The sequence below is a fragment of the Malus sylvestris genome, chromosome 6 (assembly GCF_916048215.2).
Source record: "Malus sylvestris chromosome 6, drMalSylv7.2, whole genome shotgun sequence".
NCBI lineage: Eukaryota > Viridiplantae > Streptophyta > Magnoliopsida > Rosales > Rosaceae > Malus > Malus sylvestris.
In genome coordinates, this window is record NC_062265.1 from 15,222,918 (window position 1) to 15,244,708 (window position 21,791).

General features: G+C 39.6%; 2 protein-coding genes across 4 annotated transcripts in view; one reads left to right on the forward strand and one right to left on the reverse strand.

Annotated features, from left to right (window-relative positions):
- The window catches only part of LOC126626447 (uncharacterized), an 88,613-nt gene extending 77,092 nt beyond the window's left edge, over positions 1–11,521 (forward strand). Inside the window, exon 2 of the mRNA XM_050295772.1 lies at positions 10,938–11,521. Coding sequence (XP_050151729.1) covers positions 10,938–11,428 — 491 coding nt within the window. The 3' untranslated portion in view covers positions 11,429–11,521. The remainder of the gene's footprint in view (positions 1–10,937) is intronic.
- LOC126626444 (kinesin-like protein KIN-UA) lies at positions 4,704–20,135 on the reverse strand. 3 transcript variants are annotated; one of them, XM_050295765.1, is made up of 19 exons: positions 19,594–20,134; positions 18,804–18,910; positions 18,591–18,713; positions 17,339–17,524; positions 17,017–17,238; positions 16,725–16,881; positions 16,247–16,396; positions 15,774–15,862; positions 15,372–15,575; positions 14,960–15,106; positions 14,542–14,673; positions 14,318–14,449; positions 13,822–13,957; positions 13,624–13,716; positions 6,526–6,651; positions 6,287–6,412; positions 5,593–5,736; positions 5,246–5,374; positions 4,704–5,163 (listed from the first exon to the last, which is right to left on the reverse strand). In XM_050295765.1, the coding sequence occupies exons 1-19, from the start codon at positions 19,799–19,801 to the stop codon at positions 5,003–5,005; spliced, it is 2,772 nt and encodes a 923-aa protein (XP_050151722.1). In that variant the 5' UTR covers positions 19,802–20,134; the 3' UTR covers positions 4,704–5,002. The 3 variants fall into 3 exon arrangements, with proteins under 3 accessions (XP_050151722.1, XP_050151723.1, XP_050151724.1); XM_050295766.1 differs by having other exon boundaries at positions 18,804–18,904; positions 19,594–20,133; XM_050295767.1 differs by lacking the exon at positions 5,593–5,736 and having other exon boundaries at positions 19,594–20,135.
- Between the last annotated feature and the right edge of the window lie 1,656 nt (positions 20,136–21,791).

A 21,791-nucleotide genomic window follows, 5' to 3' on the forward strand; every position in this document is an offset into this window, starting at 1 on the left:
TAAGAATCTTACCCTCGAAATAATCTCCAATACTAAGAATCATCATGAATCTTCGACAATAAGAAATCTCAGCTAATAAAACCTGGAGGGTGAAAACAAGACAAGGGTGAGTGGCCCTGTAAGTAAAATTTTAATAGAAACCATGCAAAACATTATAACCCCTCACTACAACACTTGTATAGTTTTCAGAAAATTCATAATATGCCACAACACATCATTTCATCAATAATATCAACTAACCATGCGATTAATAACTCATACTAGTATGCAAGTCAAAGTCACCTAGGGTGACCTGTACAACTTACCCATCTCATCACATATGCCAGTTCATAACATATTCATTACATATGCTAGCTCATTACGTAATCATTACATATACTAGCTCATCACATATCCATCACATATGCTAACTCGTCTCTTATTCATTACATATGCTAGCTCATCACATATTCATCACATATGTTAGCTCGTCTCTTATTCATTACATATGCTAGCTCATCACATACTCATCACATATGCTAGCTCATCTCTTATTCGTTACATATGCTAGCTCATCACATATGCTAGCTTGTCTCTTATTCATTACATATGCTAGCTCATCACATATTCATCACATATCTCATCAATCGTGGCTAGCATATAAGTCAGAGTCACCTCTAGTGACTTGTACGACTGTACTCATATTTTATTAATCATTGCTAGCACATAAACCGAAGTCACCTCTAGTGACCTATACGGCACTACGCCTGCACACAAGTCGGAACCACAGTAGTGGTCTGTACGACAGGATTGGGTGTAAATGAATACGCTCTAGTGCTACGATCACGTGAAGAGTCACCTACGAGTCGGAACCACCTGTAGTGGTCTGTACGACAGGCCTGTGCACCTACCTTGAATTCAAGGTGAGCGTATGGTACGGGAGGTGAACATTACGTGAAGGACTGTGCCTTGGCCACGAGCGGGAGCACTAACACCGAGGTGCAGGTTTATGAGCTTTGAATGCATCTAATACAACATGTACGACTCATAAGCAACCTGTACGACAATGCCGGAGTTGCCTACTATTGCAACCTGTACGACAGTGTCGGAGTTGTTTTAAACATAAATGTAGTCATATTATAACCCCATCAATTCAACTAATACTGTATACTTACTTGAACTTACCTAAACTTACCTGAACTTACCTGTGTGTCCTGCGTTCACCTTTGCACTTCAGAGCGTTCACAATAATTATATGCAAAGAATATACGTATGGATGAAATCTAAAATAAAAACATTTCATAGTATTCCTAATTATATAATACGGTGTTCTAACTATTAATCACCAAAACATAAAGTTAAAACGCACATTTTTCACCAATATCCCTCACATTGCTCAATTCTTTAATCAAGGCTATTGTCTCGATTATATAATCTCATTTCTTATATAGCTGCATCCAACGTCTCGTTAGACTACCTACGTACCCTAAACAAGGATCAAGCCATTCATAGTTTGCAATAATCATTTATAGTAATACGCATATGGATATATCACGATGAAATCTAAACTTAACCATTACATAGTATTTCATAACATATAAATATATATATGTCATGGCATAAATTTCTTAGTTTTATTTAAAAGCATTTATAGAATTATCAATCATAAAAAATATGATAAGCAAGGAAGGATCCACTCACATGGAGTCCGCGCTACAACTTCCTAGCACAAACATCGAGGCGTCACAAATGATTGGCAGTTGTGACCAATTATTAAACCATATCTCAGAATTCTCGTTGATACAATACATAACTTACATCGCACATGAGTCTACGTAATTTGGTCCAAAAGATCTGCAAAATAGATCTCTGATCCGTAACTTCCAAGGATCCACATTATGCTTCTAGAATAACATACTAAAGTTTCGGAACAATCCAACGGTCGGATCTCCGCCAATTGCCAAAACCAAGTGGCGGTTAACATTTTATTTTACGAACTTACAAATCCAATTCGAGAAGATCCGTATGTCGGATTTCCAATCCTTAAGTTCCTATATTTCTCAATTATTATGAATAATAACCTATTAAAGTTTGATGACAATCCAACGGTCGGATCGTCGACTTATATAATGGCCTATTAACGTATCTTAGAGAATTTTGGTTCTAACGATCAATCTACGTCATTCAATTCTCAAAACTGAATTCAAGGCATTAAATATAGCCTAAAAATAGCATTGGCGGCCCTCTGGCCACGCGCCGCAGCACGAGCTGCCGTGGGTAGCGGTTGGCCGCCCCGACTCGCCGAAAAAATCAACTATCTCTAAAAATTACCAAAATTTGCAGATTTGAAGAAGATCTCAATGATTAGAACAACTTTCATACCTGTGACCAAGGCCAATTTGGCCTGGAAAGGCTTCAATTTCATCAAAACCCATCGGAACCCTAGAATTGGGTGTGATTCGATTCGACCTCCAAACGTGTTCCGACACCTCCACCACTGATTGGGATTTGTTTCTGGGTTCTAAGGGAGTCTAGTGGGGATATAAATTTGCTGGATTACCTTCACGATCATCGGATTTTGCCATGGCACCCTCGGAACCCACAGTTTCATTCTACTCGAATTCAAGCTCAAATCCTATAAAATTTGACTGGGAATGGAAGAGGAAATGTCACATCCCGACCCCGGGCGGATCACTTCCCGAGCTCGCTCCACCACCGTAGCACGATATTGTCCGCTTTGGGCCTCGACCACGCCCTCACGGTTTTGTTTCTAGGAACTCACGAGCAACTTCCTAGTGGGTCACCCATCATGGGAGTGCTCTGGCCACCTTCTCGCTTAATTTCGGAGTTCCTACAGAACCCGAAGCCAGTAAGCTCCCAAAAGGCCTCGTGCTAGGTAGGGATGAGAATATACATTTAAAGATCACTCCCCTATGCGATGTGGGATGTCACAATCCACCCCCCTTAAGGGCCCGACGTCCTCGTCGGCACAACACGGCCAGGGTTAGGCTCTGATACCATTTGTCACATCTCGGCCTGGGGCGGATCATTTCCCAGGCCCGCTCCACCACCGTAGCATGATATTGTCAGCTTTGGGCCCCGACCACGCCCTCACGGTTTTGTTTCTGGGAACTCACAAGCAACTTCCCAGTAGGTCACCCATCATGGGAGTGCTCTGGCCACCTTCTCGCTTAACTTCGGAGTTCCGACAGAACCCGAAGCCAGTGAGCTCCCAAAAAGCCTCGTGCTAGGTAGGGATGAGAATATACATTTAATGATCACTCCACTGGGCGATGTGGGATGTCACAGGAAAGGACTAGGGGATGATTGGGAATGATTTCTTGGTCCAAATTCGTGAGAAATCCGGTGGAAAACCACCGGAAAATATGGAGAATTGGACTGGGTGTACATGGGTCACGGGTTGGGAACCCGTTTCCCCCTTTTTCCCCCGCTCTCCATTCTCCCTCCTTTCCCTCCTCGCTTATGCTTCTGATTGGGCAGTCTTCTCTCTTCCTCTCATCTGATTGGGTAGCAACCCTTCCCTCTATTCTCTCTCTCGTCCCCCCCGTTCTTCTTCCTCTTTTTCCTCAACTATTTTTAAAATCACTAAATGATAAACAAAATATATCATTATAAAAATGTATAAAATATATAAATAGTGACTAAACAAAAGTACTTCTCGGTTTTATAATTCCGTAACGTCAAGTACTTCAAGAAAACGCTAAGTATTAATTCATACACCTCGCTATACGTTAGTCAACGGATGTCAAGACCCTCGCCTCTAAAGGCATTTTCGTAAAATCACACTTTTAAATTTTGTAAAAGAACATAAGATTTGGGACGGGTTATCACATGATTTGAGGAACCTCCTGATCTTCTCCGGGATGCTCTTTTATATATATATATATATATATATATATATATATATAGTATTTTATGCTGTGCAAGATGAATTCATAAATCAAATTCACTTTTAGTTGTACTTTTTTTTAATTTTTCTATGAAAACAATAACCTTGCATGCATGATCAAGCTAACAATGATATGTTCGGGTAATTATCATCATGATTCCTGATAATTTAGAGCAATTATTTTGTGCAATAACAAAGTAGAAAGATATCTCTAAAAGTTTAACTTGTAACTTTTTTAGTGTACTAGTAACACTACATGCGTGCATGTCACAAGTACCGGGACATAAATTGGTCATTCCTATGGAGAGAGGATCCTCACCAAATCCTCTTTGTGAGGATCCCGGTGATCCTTTAATCATATCCGTTCATCGTACATCGTACGACTAGTTTTTGTCAGGTACTATTTATATTCAATTTTAAATAAAAAAATTTACAATAATTTCTTACTGCACGATATATGATGAACGGATATGATTGAAGGATACTCAAGATCCTCACAAAGCGGATCCAATGAGGATCCTCCTATATTCCTATGCGCCACACATTCCCTCATTGTGTCTTGGAATCGTCGGTACGAAATTGTACACACGAATACAGAAGGTAATCTTTTGTTTGTCCATTTTCCCTAATATCCAATTTATTTTATTTTATCTTGTATGATGATGCACTAGCTTAAACGCATACTATTTTTATTCTCTCGCACACGTCTAACTATATCTGGTCTTGAATGAATGAATTAAAGAAAATTCAAGGCAAGGCGGAAATCATTTCCCTCAGGCAAACATGGCATGCTTAGCTCATTTCACACAAGGGATGCCCAATAAACAAGTTAGTTTCTTTTGCCTATTTGTTTCATATACAAATCAATATACAAAGTAGTGCATAGCTACAGTGCGATGTGCTGAAACATGAACTAATTGACGATAAGTAGATCAACAAATTAGAGTTTCGTGTGTAATTAACTAAATTTTAGGACTATAAAGTAAACGAGAGGCTAATTTAATAGTGACTTCCTGATGAACAAGCTGGCCGAAGTGTTCATGCTTGTTGCTGCTGCATCTTGGGATTAATCCTCGCATTTTGCCCATTTGTTTCCCTTTCTGTGATGATTCTTTAGTTATCAATCCGTAGCCGCCTTAGTTCAGCTTGGAAGGTAGGGCTCGAAGTTAGTGTTCGATATGCAAGAGTTCTTATGTCTTCGCGTGAACAATCTCTAGAAATGCGGACCAGCTCCCACAGGGCACCGCTAGTGATCATGTCTTTAGCATTCACTTCTGAAAAAGAAGACAGTGTGAGCAAACATTCTAACAGAAGATTAGCTTGTATCATAATGTTTCGAGGAAGAGGACAGCTTACCATGTTGCGCTAAATGACAGAGTGCAAGTTCAATATGGCGTTTGATTGGTGCGGCGTCATTGTTAGCATTCTGTACAATCCATGCAACTGCGCCATCTTCAATCAGAAGAGACTTTCCAGTCTTGGTACCTACAATGAAATAACGGTAATAACCACTTTAACTCCGTCCAAATGATGATTAAACTATATATGCTTTCATGAATTCTTCATAAAACAATTTTTTATCAACAGAAGCAAACAAATTTATTAAGTAATAGGCAGTGATAACAAGCGATTAATTTCATAAGCATGGACTACTTTTTTCAGACACACAGGAAGAACTTTTCCATGAACCAATGCCTCTTTACCCTGTGTAGATGCTCTAGACTCGCATTTTGCGAAGTTTGCTATTCCTCGAGCAACTTGTGCAAGAACATCAGGATGTCCACATCTGACCATTCCTAACAACGCCTTGATGCCACCTTCACCCCTTATCTTATTCTGTAATTTATCTGAGCAATGCAATTTCATTTTTGTCAGTAACAGTAGAGTAGACTAACTTAAATTTGCTTTTATTTCATGACACCACTACAAGCACTTCAAGAAGGAATTAATGCAATTGTAAAAACTGCATTTCCGAACTCATTACACGGTTTACACCTTGCAACAGATGGACTGGCCACAATCCAAAAACCTAGTTTGGATGAAGTTTGATGTAATTATAACCTCTTAAATGTTAAGCCTTATTAGTAACAGCATATGGAAAAAACCTTAACTAATACATCAATCTTTTTGTGAGTCATTTACTTCTTTGAGTTAATCTGAATAACCCAACCACAAGCACTTAAATGAATTATGACCACTCAATATGAGAATACAAGATGGCTTTACCATGGTGTCCAGCAAGTATAGACTAACTTTGATCTAGAGTAAGGTCACTAATTGCAGCTACAGAAGAACATTAAATTCGAAAATTGATTTCATGAGCTTTCATTTCAGGTATATATGATTACTTTTAGGATACCATTAAGGAATTGAACACAAAGACGTCAGAAAGTTTACCATTTCCGCATAGATTAGCAATGGCTCCAGCAACCATTCGAAGAGTTTGGGGATCTTCACCGTTGGCTGCTGTCATAGATAACAAACTAATTCCCCCTTGAGTCATAATCAGCTCCTGGTTGGTTTCTGATTTAAAACAGCAAAGAAGAATTATAGCGCAAATTAGAGACCAGTGACTTTCTCAGCCAATATTGTAAAATATTCTAATAATTATGAATTTGTGGACTCAAAGTTTATACCATTCATAGCTAGATTTGCGATTGCACCAGCTGCAACTCTATGTATGGTTTCATCCTCAGAGTTTTTAAGTAGCATCAACAAGGATGTAAGACCACCAGCTTCTACGATTTTCTCCTGATTTGCTTCTGAATATTAGGAGGAGAGTACGTGTTATTGCTTGCTGATGCAGTGATTTCTAAAAATATTGATATTAAGTGGTAATATCAGATATAGAGGTAGAGCTTTATTCAACATGGCAATCCTAACCCACGTCAATCATATACAAGGAAGACATGACCAAAAAAATAAAGGAGAGAAATTGAATACAATAAGCAATTAGTGCAAAAACAGATAACAGAATGTACGTAATCAAATGTGACCGCGTGAAACTATCTCATCCCAGCTTTTCACATCACCATCTTGGTAGCTTACCATACTTGTCTTTTATATTAACATAAAAGGATCTTCTATCCATAGTACTGAACTGAAAATTGGATTCCAGACACAACCAATAATTCCTTTATATCATTTTAAGCATTTTTTATTCTTTTCAATTCTCTCTTCTAAAACCGACTGCCCTCTAATACAATCATATCATGAAGTATCGCCTAATTTCCTTTGCACTTGCCATTGATTCTAAACAAACCACAACAAATAACAGAACAACAACAACAACAACAACAAAGCCTTTTCCCACTAAGTGGGGTCGGCTATATGAATCCTAGAACGCCATTGCGCTCGGTTTTGTGTCATGTCCTCCGTTAGATCCAAGTACTCAAGTCCTTTCTTAGGGTCTCTTCCAAAGTTTTCCTAGGTCTTCCTCTACCCCTTCGGCCCTGAACCTCTGTCCCGTAGTCACATTTTCGAACCGGAGCGTCAGTAGGCCTTCTTTGCACATGTCCAAACCACCGGAACCGATTTTCTCTCATATTTCCTTCAATTTTGGCTACTCCTACTTTACCTCGGATATCCTCATTCCCAATCTTATCCTTTCTCGTGTGCCCATACATCCCACGAAGCATCCTCATCTCCGCTACACCCATTTTGTGTACGTGTTGATGCTTCACCGCCCAACATTCTGTGCCATACAACATCGCTGGCCTTATTGCCGTCCTATAAAATTTTCCCTTGAGCTTCAGTGGCCTACGACAGTCACACAACACGCCGGATGCACTCTTACACTTCATCCATCCAGCTTGTATTCTATGGTTGAGATCTCCATCTAATTCTCCGTTCTCTTGCAAGATAGATCCTAGGTAGCGAAAACGGTCACTTTTTGTGATCTTCGCTAGATTGCTCCGGTCATTAGTGTGGATAAGTATATAAATGGATAGAGATAGGAAAGCAAACACAAGATGTACGTGGTTCACCCAGATTGGCTACGTCCACGGAATAGAGGAGTTCTCATTAATTGTGAAGGGTTTACACAAGTACATAGGTTCAAGCTCTCCTTTAGTGAGAACAAGTGAATGATTTAGTACAAATGACATTAGGAAATATTGTGGGAGAATGATCTCGTAACCACGAAACTTCTAAGTACCGGAGTGTGGTATCGTCTTGACTTGCCTTATTTGTCTCATAGGTAGATGTGGCATCTTCTCTGGAAGTACTCTTCCTCCATCCAGGGGTGGTATCTGTAACTGGTGGAGATGCACAAGGTAATGTATCAATTTCACTTGAAGCTTACTTGTAGTTTCAGGCTTGGTCAAGCGCGATACAAACCATGTAGTAGGAGTCCCCCAAGTAGCCGAGCTAGGGGATCTGCTGAAAGAGGTGACAGACAAGGTAAGCAATCAGAGCTCCGGCTGATTGTTCACATTTTCCCTATCTTGCAGGCAGCATGAAGGATAAAGAGAAGAAAAATGAGAAGAGATGATATGGGATACTTTTGCTTTTGAAGAAGTAACTTTCCACAGGCTTATTCTTGAACCGGGCTGGAGGGTTTTCTGGTTTCCTCCAGAGTACAAGGCCGACTGAAGAATTTGAGGGTCAAAACAAGTCCATCAAATCTAGAGTACGTTCGACCCTGCTGATATGGGATACTTTTGCTTTTGACAGAGTAGTGGATGTATCGGCACGTGTGGTGTTACTCTTGTCTCCACATGCTTCCTTGTATCCTTCTCACTTGCCCTATTTGTTCCTCAGGCAGATGCGGTATCTTCCCTGGAAGCATAAGATGTTGAAGATGAGTACTTGAGAGCAATGCCAGGTAAGTAATCAGGTAAGGGGTTCCAGGCAGTCAGTTCCTGGCTGGAAGCTTGATTCCAAGTGCTGACTGATTGCTCTCTTTCTCCTTGTCTTGCAAGTAAGAACAAGGCCAAAGGAAAAGACAGGGAAAAAGCATGATATGGGATACTCTTACTTTTAACCCTGATGATATGAGATATTCTTGCTCTAGTATAGCTTGTTTACAGAGGTATTATCGGGGGGAAAGAAAGCTGAATATTTCGAAAGGCTTCGTTGGGAGTGCCCTCTCAGATAAGAGAAAGGGTTGAGCATTTTTGCAGGTCTGCCTGTCCGTTAGGGATGGAGGTCGACATATATAGGAGTCTCCCTAACATCAAGTAATAATGCTATTCCTTTACCCTGCTTGGTCATAGCACGGTAGAGGGAGCTGCCAGCTTCACATGTTTTAACTCTGTCAGAGCACTTTGAAAAAGTGGTCTGTGGTATCTGGAAAGCTGATGTTGCGTGTGAAGATTACAGACAAGCTTTATCCAAGGAGATCCAGCTCTTGAAGTTGGGAAAGTGGTGCCTCTTCGGTTTTCGAACAAGCAATCCTGTCGGGGATCTGGCTCTCGAGATTCGGAGAACGATGCCTCTTCGATTTTTGAGAAAGCAATCCTGCTGGGGGTCTGGCTCTCGAGATTCGGAGAGCGGTGTCTCTTCAATTTTTGAGAAAGTAATCATGTTGGGAGTCTGGCTCTCGAGATTCGGAGGGCGGTGCCTCTTCGATTTTGGAGCAAGCAATCTTATTGGGAGTGTTTTCTCCAATGTGAGTAAAGGTTGGGCATGTTTGCTAGTCTACCTTGCCACGAAGCACAGAGGTTGACACACATGGACTTTCCAATTATCTAGCAGTGGTACTGTTCCTTTACCCTCTCTTCGATTTTTGAGAAAGTAATCATGTTGGGAGTCTGGCTCTCGAGATTCGGAGGGCGGTGCCTCTTCGATTTTGGAGCAAGCAATCTTGTTGGGAGTGTTTTCTCGAATGTGAGTAAAGGTTGGGCATGTTTGCTAGTCTACCTTGCCACGAAGCACAAAGGTTGACACACAGGGAATTTCCAATTATCCAGCAGTGGTACTGTTCCTTTACCCTCTCTTCGATTTTTGAGAAAGTAATCATGTTGGGAGTCTGGCTCTCGAGATTCGGAGGACGGTGCCTCTTCGATTTTGAAGCAAGCAATCCTGTTGGAAGTGTTTTCTCGAATGTGAGTAAAGGTTGGGCATGTTTGCTAGTCTACCTTGCCACAAAGCACAAAGGTTGACACACCGGGACTTTCCAATTATCCAGCAGTGGTACTGTTCCTTTACCCTTGTGGGTAATAATATGGTAGCTAGACCTTCAAAATTTATGTGTCTAAACTTTGTTAGTGTTGTTTCTTTGCAGTTCTTTTACCCTTCTTGGTCAGAGCGATGTAGCGGGAGCTGCAAGCTTCACGTGTCTCAACTTTGTCAGAGAACTTTGGCAAAGTTATCTGTGGTACCCATGAGTTACTGTTGCGTGTGGGAAGTGGGTGATTGAACAGTACGATTCATGTGCTTTCTACTTTGCCAGAAATCTTCGACAGAATGCCCATAATTTTCGCAAAGCTGAGTGTGCGTGTGACAGGTGCTGACAAGGCTGGAAAAGTAGGTGCCTCTTCGATTTCTGAGATCGGCCCTCGTGGTCTCTGAGCAGCCCAGCTTTTGAGAAAGCAAGCCTCTTCGATTTCTGAGATCGGCCTTCGTGGTCTTTGAGCAGCCCAGCTTTTGAGAAAGCAAACGCCTCTTCGATTTCTGAGATCGACCCTCGTGGTCTCTGAGCAGCCCAGCTTTTGAGAAAGCAAACGCCTCTTCGATTTCTGAGCAGGCGCCTCTTCGATTTCTGAAGCCTCTTCGATTTCTGAAGCTTCGTCGAGTGCAGATTTTTATAGGGGTTGACATTAAGTTCCAAAGCACACTTGAATATCCACCAGTAGAAGCTCCATTCTTGCACTTCTAAGATCTTGATTTGTCCGACCTCTTCTCTCTTCAACACCTTTGAAAATGTCTGGCCCCTCCGACCGTCGTTTTGACTTGAACCTTGTTGAAGAGGCAGCCCCGCCTTCTCCAGACAACATATGGCGCCCATCATTCGTCTCCCCTACTGGTCCTCTTACCGTTGGGGATTCCGTGATGAAGAATGATATGACCGCTGCGGTAGTGGCCAGGAACCTTCTCACTTCCAAAGATAACAGACTACTTTCCAAACGGTCTGATGAGTTGGCTGTTAAGGATTCTCTGGCTCTCAGTGTTCAGTGTGCAGGTTCTGTGTCTAATATGGCCCAACGCCTATTTGCTCGAACCCGCCAAGTTGAATCATTGGCGGCTGAAGTGATGAGTCTCAAACAGGAGATTAGAGGGCTCAAGCATGAGAATAAACAGTTGCACCGGCTCGCACATGACTATGCGACAAACATGAAGAGGAAGCTTGACCAGATGAAGGAATCTGATGGTCAGGTTTTACTTGATCATCAGAGATTTGTGGGTTTGTTCCAAAGGCATTTATTGCCTTCGTCTTCTGGGGCTGTACCGCATAATGAAGCTCCAAATGATCAACCTCTGATGCCTCCTCCTTCTAGGGTTTTGTCCAGTACTGAGGCTCCGAATGATCCCCCTCCGGTGCCTTCTCTTTCTGGGGCTTTACCGACTGCTGAGACTTCTCCTAAGCAACCTTTGTGAAGGCTCCCTCTTGTTTGTTTATTTTGACTCAAGTATATGTACATATTTGTAACTTATCGGGGATATCAATAAATAAGCTTTCCTTCATTTCAACGTATTGTGTTAAATACACCAAAGCCTTCTTCGCTAAGTTCTTTGAATTTTCTTTTGTTGAAGCTTGTATGTTGAAGCTTTGTGAGTGGAGCATGTAGGTTGAGGTAGTGTTCCCTTAATTTCCCGAGTGAGGAAAACTTCTCGGTTGGAGACTTGGAAAATCCAAGTCACTGAGTGGGATCGGCTATATGAATCTTAGAACGCCATTGTGTTCTGTCCTGTGTCATGTCCTCCGTTAGATCCAAGTACTCTAAGTCTTTTCTTAGGGTCTCTTCCAAAGTTTTCCTAGGTCTTCCTCTACCCCTTTGGCCCTGAACCTCTGTCCCATAGTCGCATCTTCTAATCGGAGCGTCAATAAGCCTTCTTTGCACATGTCCAAACCACCGTAACCGATTTTCTCTCATCTTTCCTTCAATTTCGGCTACTCCTACTTTACCCCGGATATCCTCATTCCTAATCTTATCCTTTCTCGTGTGCCCACACATCCAACGAAACATCCTCATCTCCGCTACACCCATTTTGTGTACGTGTTGATGCTTCACCGCCCAACATTCTGTGCCATACAGCATCGCCGGCCTTATTGCCGTCCTATAAAATTTTCCCTTGAGCTTCAGTGGCATACGGCAGTCACACAACACGCCGGATGCACTTTTCCACTTCATCCATCCAGCTTGTATTCTATGGTTGAGATCTCCATCTAATTCTCCGTTCTTTTGCAAGATAGATCCTAGGTAACGAAAACGGTCGCTCTTTGGTATTTCTTGATCTCCGATCCTCACCCCTAACTCGTTTTGGCCTCCATTTGCACTGAACTTGCACTCCATATATTCTGTCTTTGATCGGCTTAGGCGAAGACCTTTAGATTCCAACACTTCTCTCCAAAGGTTAAGCTTTGCATTTACCCCTTCCTAAGTTTCATTTATCAACACTATATCGTCTGCAAAAAGCATACACCAAGGAATATCATCTTGAATATGTCCTGTTAACTCATCCATTACCAACGCAAAAAGGTAAGGACTTAAGGATGAGCCTTGATGTAATCCTACAGTTATGGAAAAGCTTTCGGTTTGTCCTTCATGAGTTCTTACGGCAGTCTTTGCTCCTTCATACATATCCTGTATAGCTTGGATATATGCTACTCGTACTCCTTTCTTCTCTAAAATCCTCCAAAGAATGTTTCTTGGGACCCTATCATACGCTTTTTCCAAATCTATAAAGACCATGTGTAAATCCTTTTTCCCATCTCTATATCTTTCCATCAATCTTCGTAAGAGATAGATTGTCTCCATGGTTGAGCGCCCTGGCATGAACCCGAATTGGTTGTTCGAAACCCGTGTCTCTTGCCTCAATCTATGCTCAATGACTCTCTCCCAGAGCTTCATTGTATGACTCATTAGCTTAATACCCCTATAGTTCATGCAATTTTGTACATCGCCCTTATTCTTGTAGATAGGCACCAAAGTGCTCATTCGCCACTCATTTGGCATCTTCTTCGTTTTCAAAATCCTATTGAAAAGGTCAGTGAGCCATGTTATACCTGTCTCTCCCAAAACTTTCCACACTTCGATTGGTATATCGTCTGGGCCTACTGCTTTTCTATGCTTCATCTTCTTCAAAGCTACAACCACTTCTTCCTTCCGAATTCTACGATAAAAAGAGTAGTTTCTACACTCTTCTGAATTACTCAACTCCCCTAAAGAAGCACTCCTTTCATGTCCTTCATTGAAAAGATTATGAAAATAACCTTTCCATCTGTCTTTAACCGCGTTCTCTGTAGCAAGAACCTTTCCATCCTCATCCTTGATGCACCTCACTTGGTTTAGGTCCCTTGTCTTCTTTTCCCTTGCTCTAGCTAGTTTATAGATATCCAACTCTCCTTCTTTGGTATCTAGTCGCTTATACATATCGTCATAAGCCGCTAACTTAAAGAAAAAAGAAGCAGCTCTATACCCTCAATATGAAGCATTGTTCCGCAGCTTACACCCAACTATATTTTCCAAGAATAAGCAAATAATTACAAAATGAAGATCGTGAATGATTTGAAAAACTAACAAGTATGTGATATTACAGTATCGGTGTACGGAAGACAAAAAAGGTCTGACCTTCAGCAGCAAGATTTGCTACAACTTTAACAGCATGAATCCTCACATCATTATCTTCTGCTTCAAGCAATGACAAGATCTTTTGCAATCCCACTGATAATATTGCCTTTTGTTAGTAATAAACAAGAGGAATGATTGATTCACTTAAAAAAATCTACCATGAAGTGAGAATAAGTTAGCACAGGAACAGTTAGTAACCTTGCTCAAAGAGTTTTGCTATCGAGGCTTTCTCCTCATTTCCTGAATCTTTAAGCTGCGGTTTCCTAACTTGAGTCATAAGGGACTCAAGAGCACCAATTTTTTCGGCCCCACTCCTGTCTAGTTGTTGACTTGTCTACAAAACCATATCCGTTAAATGCAGGTTTTAAGACTATGCGGACACAGGACTTGCCTGAAACGGGCCCATTTGATGCATAATGAAGGACATATATAAAATATAAATGAGCAGAGGGATGCATTGGGCCTCCTCATATGCCGAGAGTTTTAGTTCAGCTTCCAAAATTAAGAGCTCTCAGCTTCACTATCTTTGCGAGAGATGACGTCTCAAAATTTCAGATTCATGTTATACGCAAATGTGAATGTCTAGGAATATCATTATGGAGCATGTTGACCAATTCATTATGGTTAAGTTCAATTTGCGAAGCAAATAGAAATGATTCCAACAAAATACTTATAAATTATACGTGCAGCATACCTCATCAGCTTCAAAACTTCGTTGCAACAACTGACTGTGTAGTCTTGCTATTTCTCCTTCAAGTTTCTCTTTCTGATGTTCCTCATCTTCCAACATCTTACGAAGCTTTAAGATCTCCGAATTTCCCGCTGCCTAGAACATCAACATAATTTCTCTATGTGACACCAAAAAGATGTCAAAGACTGACTATATGAGATAAAATTATTATGTCAGTGATAACGCACCTCTGACCTTTTCCACTGAGTCAATTGACTTTTAAGATTATGCACTTCCTCCTCAACAGCCTTCCTAAGCATAGTCTCTTTCTGGAGCAACTTTGTTAGGTCGTCAATTTCCTCAACATGCAGCCTGCAACTCTATGTACAATAAAACTGTTAATACTCTTCAACAAATTGAACACAACCATTTCAGGGAGCTTAATAAAGGTGTGAGTAATAAAACCCTAAATCAATTACTAAAACTGACATGTAAATTTGTTGATACAGTAATGCTAAGGACTTCAATTAAAATCTGAAAATAAATAAGGTCTCAGTCAATGAACATTAATAACTAGGAACCGGATACTAATTTTTCCTTAATTATATGACAAGGGAATAGCGCAAACATATATATCATTGTTTCCTAGAGTTTAGACCATAGTACCTCTTTGCTTGATGCCACGTTAAAGCCATCATCCTCATGTCCATTTGTGATTTTTTGACTACCATGCTTTCTCTGAGTCATCACTAACTGCTCTTCGAGCTTCTTTATTGATTCCATATAGTCTTTCTGATATTTCAATCTTTCCTTCTACAAGGGGGAGAACATGGATTTAAATAAGCATTAACATTCTTTGGGGGTAAAAATGAGCATACGTGCGCTCATATGTACATTCAAGGCTGGCAGACAATACATTAAATTCTTTCTTTTTTGCTTAGCAAACAAATATCATCAGCTATATTTTCATTCGCAATAACGAGCCACAGTACTTTTGAAAAAATCAGTAACTAAAACATGTTAAAGTGTATACCGTATGAAAGGCAACTAGCTTTCCAAATGTCAGAAAAAAATTTACCTCCAGTGCATCTGTGTAGTTCCTTTCAACCTCTGAGATCCGATTTTGTGCTTCTATGCTTACTCTTTCCATCTCATCCTCAAATACTTTCTGCTGCCTCTCATGTTCTGCAATGATTTTGTCTAATTGTATATCTAGCCTCCTGGCCAAACTTTTGTAGTCGAATTCTTCCTTCAATTTCAACATATTTTCCACTTTCATAGCCTAAGTAGGAAAAAGGTTTCAGCATCTTCCAAATAACAGATATGCATAACACGTATATTTTGTGCAAAGTATTTCCATGTTTTTTCCGCTGTCAGTGATATTTGATCATACAGATAAAACTAACTATTTGGCAGAAATTTACATTTAGAGAGGCAAATTCAAAGTATAAGGAAACAAGGAAGTGACTTTGAAACCCACCCGCTGTCCAAACATAATAGTGCTAGCTGTCTCTCCTCGATGACGTGGGGATGGACCAATGGTAACAACTAGTGAAGTTCTTGCCGTGCCTGTTGGAATTTACAGGTGTCAGGCATATTATGTTGTAATGTCAAAAGATATACTGCAAATCCTGCTTCGTGTAAGAGTTTTTTTCTGTATTTATTATGTCAAAAAGCAGCATTGAATAATGCAACGCTTCACTTATTATTTATTTATCCATCTTTGACGGACAAGTATCTTTTAATCCATTCTGTGTCCTGATTCCTGTTCATCTATTCGAAACAGAACTGAACTATTTGAGAAGGTCAAGAATCATACTCAAAGATACCAATGCAAAACATCTAAACGCATACACATGAATGAAGATAGCATATTCTAATAAAATTTAATACAAAGCAGAGTCGAAACTGTGTAACAAGAAAAAGCTAAATGCAAATTTTAATGCATCTTACCTCCAAATGAATCCCGAAGCAACCTTGTGAGTTTGGAATCTCGAACTGGAACATGTGAACTATTCTCTGCCAATGCATTAATGCACTTTCCCAGTGCACTTAAGGAGAGATTGATTGATTTGGCTTCTTCTAGCGTATGTCCTTCACTTCCTGCCATATGAAAGATTAACAAAAAACCAATATCAGACCTACCCCCATAAACAAAATGTGTACGATAGAGAAAATAAGTATGTAACACATCTGCGCCTCTACCACAATACGCCAATCCCATCCCCAGCCATTCCTAAATAATGGCTGGTTTACAAACCCTAAGCTTATGGCAAGAAAGGATTAAATTTTCTGTGATAATTATTTCAGGATTTAAAACGAGGTTTATCTGTCCTCAAGAACAAAATACTGTATTAGGGAAAAAAAAGGAATAGTCAGTCAATCATAAGTAGGGAAACAGTTATTATCTCCATTCAAATCATGCCCATACCTGATTTGTCAATGCGCTCTGAACCAGCAAGATCCACTACAACCAGCTTGCTCTTTCGAACAACAGGAGCCTTTAGACTTTTTACCATGTGAGAATTGTTCCCATTTTGGCTTGAAAGAGCTGAATCTCTTCCCTTCACAGACTTCTTTACATTTACCTGTACCATTTGATATCCCCTTTCTTTTAGATCATAACCATTTATAATGCTACAACATAACCAATTATAAAATCTAGAATTCCATTCACTTTCACAGACATAAGCATAGCAAAACAGGAAAAACAAATGACTGACCATCAGAATAGCATGACTGCGGGAAGATTCAGTATTCAATTTTGTATTTGAAGCAAAGAGGTGGCCTTCCCCTAATCTTAGTAGTTCTACGAAACTCTGCTGGTCCCTGATTTCGACTAGGCTAGCCCCTGGTACTGAGACATCACCAGTCTTTGGGTCTTCCACTATAGAAATGTTGTCATTAGCAGGATCAAGTAGGTCCTGTATGGTTTCCATGTAAAGCTGTATACATGCAAAAAGAACCAATATGAAAAATCTTTAAACCAACAATAACACTGATATATAAGCCTATTACTAACACCAGATTCAGAAGGAAAACTACCTGAAAATACGAGACTGACAAAGAATCGGACTCCAGAGATACATCTGCTAAAATATCCTCCATAGCACGAACCATTATTCCACGAGCAGCAGTGTCTTCCTCTCCAAGTCGTCCAAGAGTATATGTTTTCCCTGTACCGGTCTGACCATATGCCATGACCGTTCCATTGTAACCTTCCAGAACACTCTGGTAAAGGAAATTACAAGATGGCATGTCACTTGAAGGAACTTCCACAAAACATCAAAGCAAAACAAGTGCTTCTTACTAGTATGAATAGGTATATTCATAAATATAGATATATAAGCATATAAACATATATATGCTTGCACACTCCCAACATATGAAACACCACAAGTCCTCACCCAAATGTCTAGAAAGGTAATTGGATTATGAAGACCTGCATACACACCCAAATTTCCCCAATTGACATTTAGAGCACAACTTTCCCCCTTTAGTCCTTAGCTGGTGTCCTTGGCAGAAGAGAAACCAGTTACATACTGAGACAAGGCAGGCTCAATCCCACACACAACGACTGACTCATGTACAGCCTAAAGCCTTGAAAGCTTCAAACCCACATGAACCAATAGGTTCAGTCCCCTCTGATACCATGTGTGACAACATGAATACGCACCCAAAAGAGCTAGCCACAAGTTCCGAATTGCTTTCTAGACCTACACATATGCCCATGATCTCCCCAAAACTTAAGAGACTCTTCAATTATATATTTATGCACAGAGTCAAGTGGTGCTTGGGTGTTAGCTTTTGGTTTCTCCAATAATAATTTGGTTTTTCTTTAAGAAAACAAATTCAAGTATCATCCTCGTACAAACACAAGCATGCCTAAACAAACAAAAAACAAGCTTATGTAAATTCTTAACTCCAATATCTAAGGCTTGGGTGATATACTTTCCAACATAATATTCGGTAACGATAAATTCTACCAGCTACAAGTAGAAGTATAACATTCTTAACTACAAAAGCATACTATTTTCTATCAAAAAATTTAGTAGCGACAACTAAAAGTAGATATTTTTTACAGTGTGATTCAAACATAAGTAGCTGAAGAAGAAAAACTTTCAGTAAGATCCATGTTACAGATTTTGTGGACCCTTGGAACAGACTAAATGCCTAGCAAAAGTTTTCCCAATATTAAAATTTTAGCATAATAAACTTCCCAAAGTACAGTTTAAAAGGGGAAAAATTGAGCTTTAAATGAGTACAAGAAGGAAACTAATGTTTAACGCATATGCACCTCAACAACAGGCTTTGCCACTACTTCATAAACACGTTTTTGGGATGCAAACTCTGTGAGCACTTCATCGAACTCATAAGTATCTGTGTCCCAATTGTTTTTCCGAAGTTTCAACCTTTTTAGCTGAAATAGAGCAAAACAGATTTAATATCCGTGACCATAAAACAACGGTAAGACAGTAAGCTGTAACTCAATTAAGAATAAGGAGGATACCTCTGGTTGCAACTCTACACAGTCCGCAAAATCAGCATCTGCAACCATTTCCTCCTCATTACGTGGTCGCAATCTTAGAGCTACTCGAACTCTTCCAAGAACTATACCTAATAAAACAAGGTCAAACGAAGTAATGAACAACTACGAATTAAGAATCTAATTCCTAAATTATGGGAAAGGAAAAGGAATTCATACTAGGAACCTCTTTTTATGAACAAAAATGACAATTTGGGAAAAGTAAAGCTAGTGGCAATGTAAGAGTTTACTGATTAGCATTTACACTAGCAAAAGAAAAGGACAATTAATTTTCACTAACCTAGCATTCGAAATGAATTTACAACTCAATTACAAAGGACCATAAAAGGGCTTGGGCTTTCCACACATAAATCATGCATAAAATAAAATCCCCTTCAATAACTCCATAATTTATTTCTCATTTTTTTTTTAATCACCAAAGTATTTCTGTATACTTGATTCATGTGGAATACCACAATTCATTAAAAAACAACCAAATGCTCCCTAATTTGAAAAGAATTTGGCTCCAAAAATTGGAAAAAGTTATCCATCCTCAGAAAGTGAAATTTGAATTCGGCAACTTTATTTGTTTAGCTTTGTGGAAGTACTTTTCTTGCTTGTATAGCTATGCAAATACAGATTGCCAGTATTAGTACATAATTAAATCACATATTTTTCACACACAATACCTATCAAAACTACGAAAATATAAAACAAGAAATAAGTTCCTCAATATCACAAACCACAAAATCCACCAGAACCCAAAATTCCTCACCTCCTGTATTATCATTCTTAGAAGCAGCAGCTCCAGTAGCGCCACCGCCGCCAGTGGAGCCGGTGCTGTTCCGGCGTGGCCCAGAAGCAGGCAAAGACTTGGATTTGACAGAAGACTTGGGATTGGAATTTACAGAGAGAGGCCTATCCACCCTCAAAGCACCCCTCTGACTGCCATCTCGGTAATTATACCCGCCCGACGCCGCCATTGCAATTCAAACCAGCAATGAAGCTTGAAAAATGGATCTTTCAGCTCACAAAAGGGCAGGGAAAGAACACACGAAAAGGGGCTATCTTTGAAATCCCAGGAGAATACCCAGAAAAACCAAAGTGGCAGTTTTCAAAATTTGAACAATTCCCAGAAAAACCCAGGTGCAAGGTTTTCGAATTTGAAAGGTTCCCAGAAAAACCCAGGTTGGTTTTCAAATTTGAAGATGACAGTTTGTGTGGGAGATTGGTAGTAGTTTTAGCGAGTCAGAAAAATCCGGGGTTTTTTTTATCGAAGCGTACAGGGGGACACCGGGAGAGAGGGAGAGAGAGTATGTATTTGACCTCGTTTACTTGTGAAGAAAGTGAGAGTGATGGTCCCGTCACATCTTCTGGTGGGCCTAACATTTTGGTCATTAGGCGGAAAGTACGACAATACCCTTCCTTTTGTTTTTGCACAAGTTGCGACTACAACTACCAACTACAATGAATTGACTAAACTGACCCCACTAACACCCACCAGATTTCATATGATCATTTTTCTTGTTGGGAATATTTTATGTATTCTAAACCCAACTACATATTAATAAAAAAAACTTATCAACTAAAAGGATAAAAATATATTTTTTATCTTCTATCACAACAGAAAAAGTTACGAACAGTAACGTAATTTTACAAAACAAACTTTTGGTTGTTTTTTGTTTAAACCTCACCTACAAATAATTTTATCATCTCTAATTTAAAAAACAAATCTCTCGCTCTCTCCTCACTCTCACGTTCTCTCACTCTCTTCCTCTCTCCTTCAATTTAAAAAATAAGGCGTAAATATTAAAATGGTCATTGTGTTTTAATCATTGAGTCAATTTAGTTCATGTGTTTTCAATTTGGTCTTTGTGTTTATCTCCATTAGCCAATTAAGGACATTTCCATCTAATTTCTATATGAAAAAAATATTATAAATTATTATAAACATTTGTAAAATTATAATTTATTTGATTTTAAAAAAAATATTTACAATGAAATAAAATTTAAAATTAAAAGATAAATTATTCTCTTCCCAACTCTTCGACCTCCTGACACACCCCGACCATGGATGTCCACTAGGACTCTGAATCGAGCTGTGTTGGCCAACATCTAGAGGGTGACGAAGTCATAAAGTATGATGATGTGGAAAAAATGTGAATAAATTTAAACCTAAGAGTGCCTAAATACCAGAATGCGCTGGTGAGTAGGAATGAACTCACTTCACACATGACGTTAGAGCATAAGTAAGTACAATAGAGTAAATTAAGAATTGTACTCTCGAAATAATCTCCAATACTAAGAATCGCCACGAATCTTCGACAATAAGAAAACTCAGCTAATAAAACCTGGAAGGTGAAGACAAAACAAGGGTGAGTGACCCTAGAATTAAAATTTTAATAGAGACCATATAAAACATTATAACCCCTCACTACAACACCTGTATAGTTTCAAAAAAAAAATCATAAATATACCACAACACAACATCTCATCAGCAATATCAATAATCATGTGATTAATAACTCATACTAACACACAAGTCAGAGTCACCTATGGTGACCTGTACAACTTACCCATATCTCATCACATATGCTGACTCATCACATATGTCATCACATATGCTAGCTCATCACATATCTCATTACATATGCTAGCTCATCACATATCATATGCTAGCTCATCACATATGCTAGTTCATCACATATCTCATCGCATATGCTAGCTCATCACATATCTCATCGCATATGCTAGCTCATCATATATCTCATCGCATATGCTAGCTTATAAGTCGGAGTCACCTTTAGTGACTTGTACGACTTTTCCATAGCTCAATAAGTATACCTACACACGAGTCGGAACCACTTAAAGTGATCTGTACGACAAGACTAGATGTAAATAAATACGCTCAAGTGCTACAATCACGTGAAGACTATGCGAATAATCGCGGGTCACCTACGAGTCGGAACCACC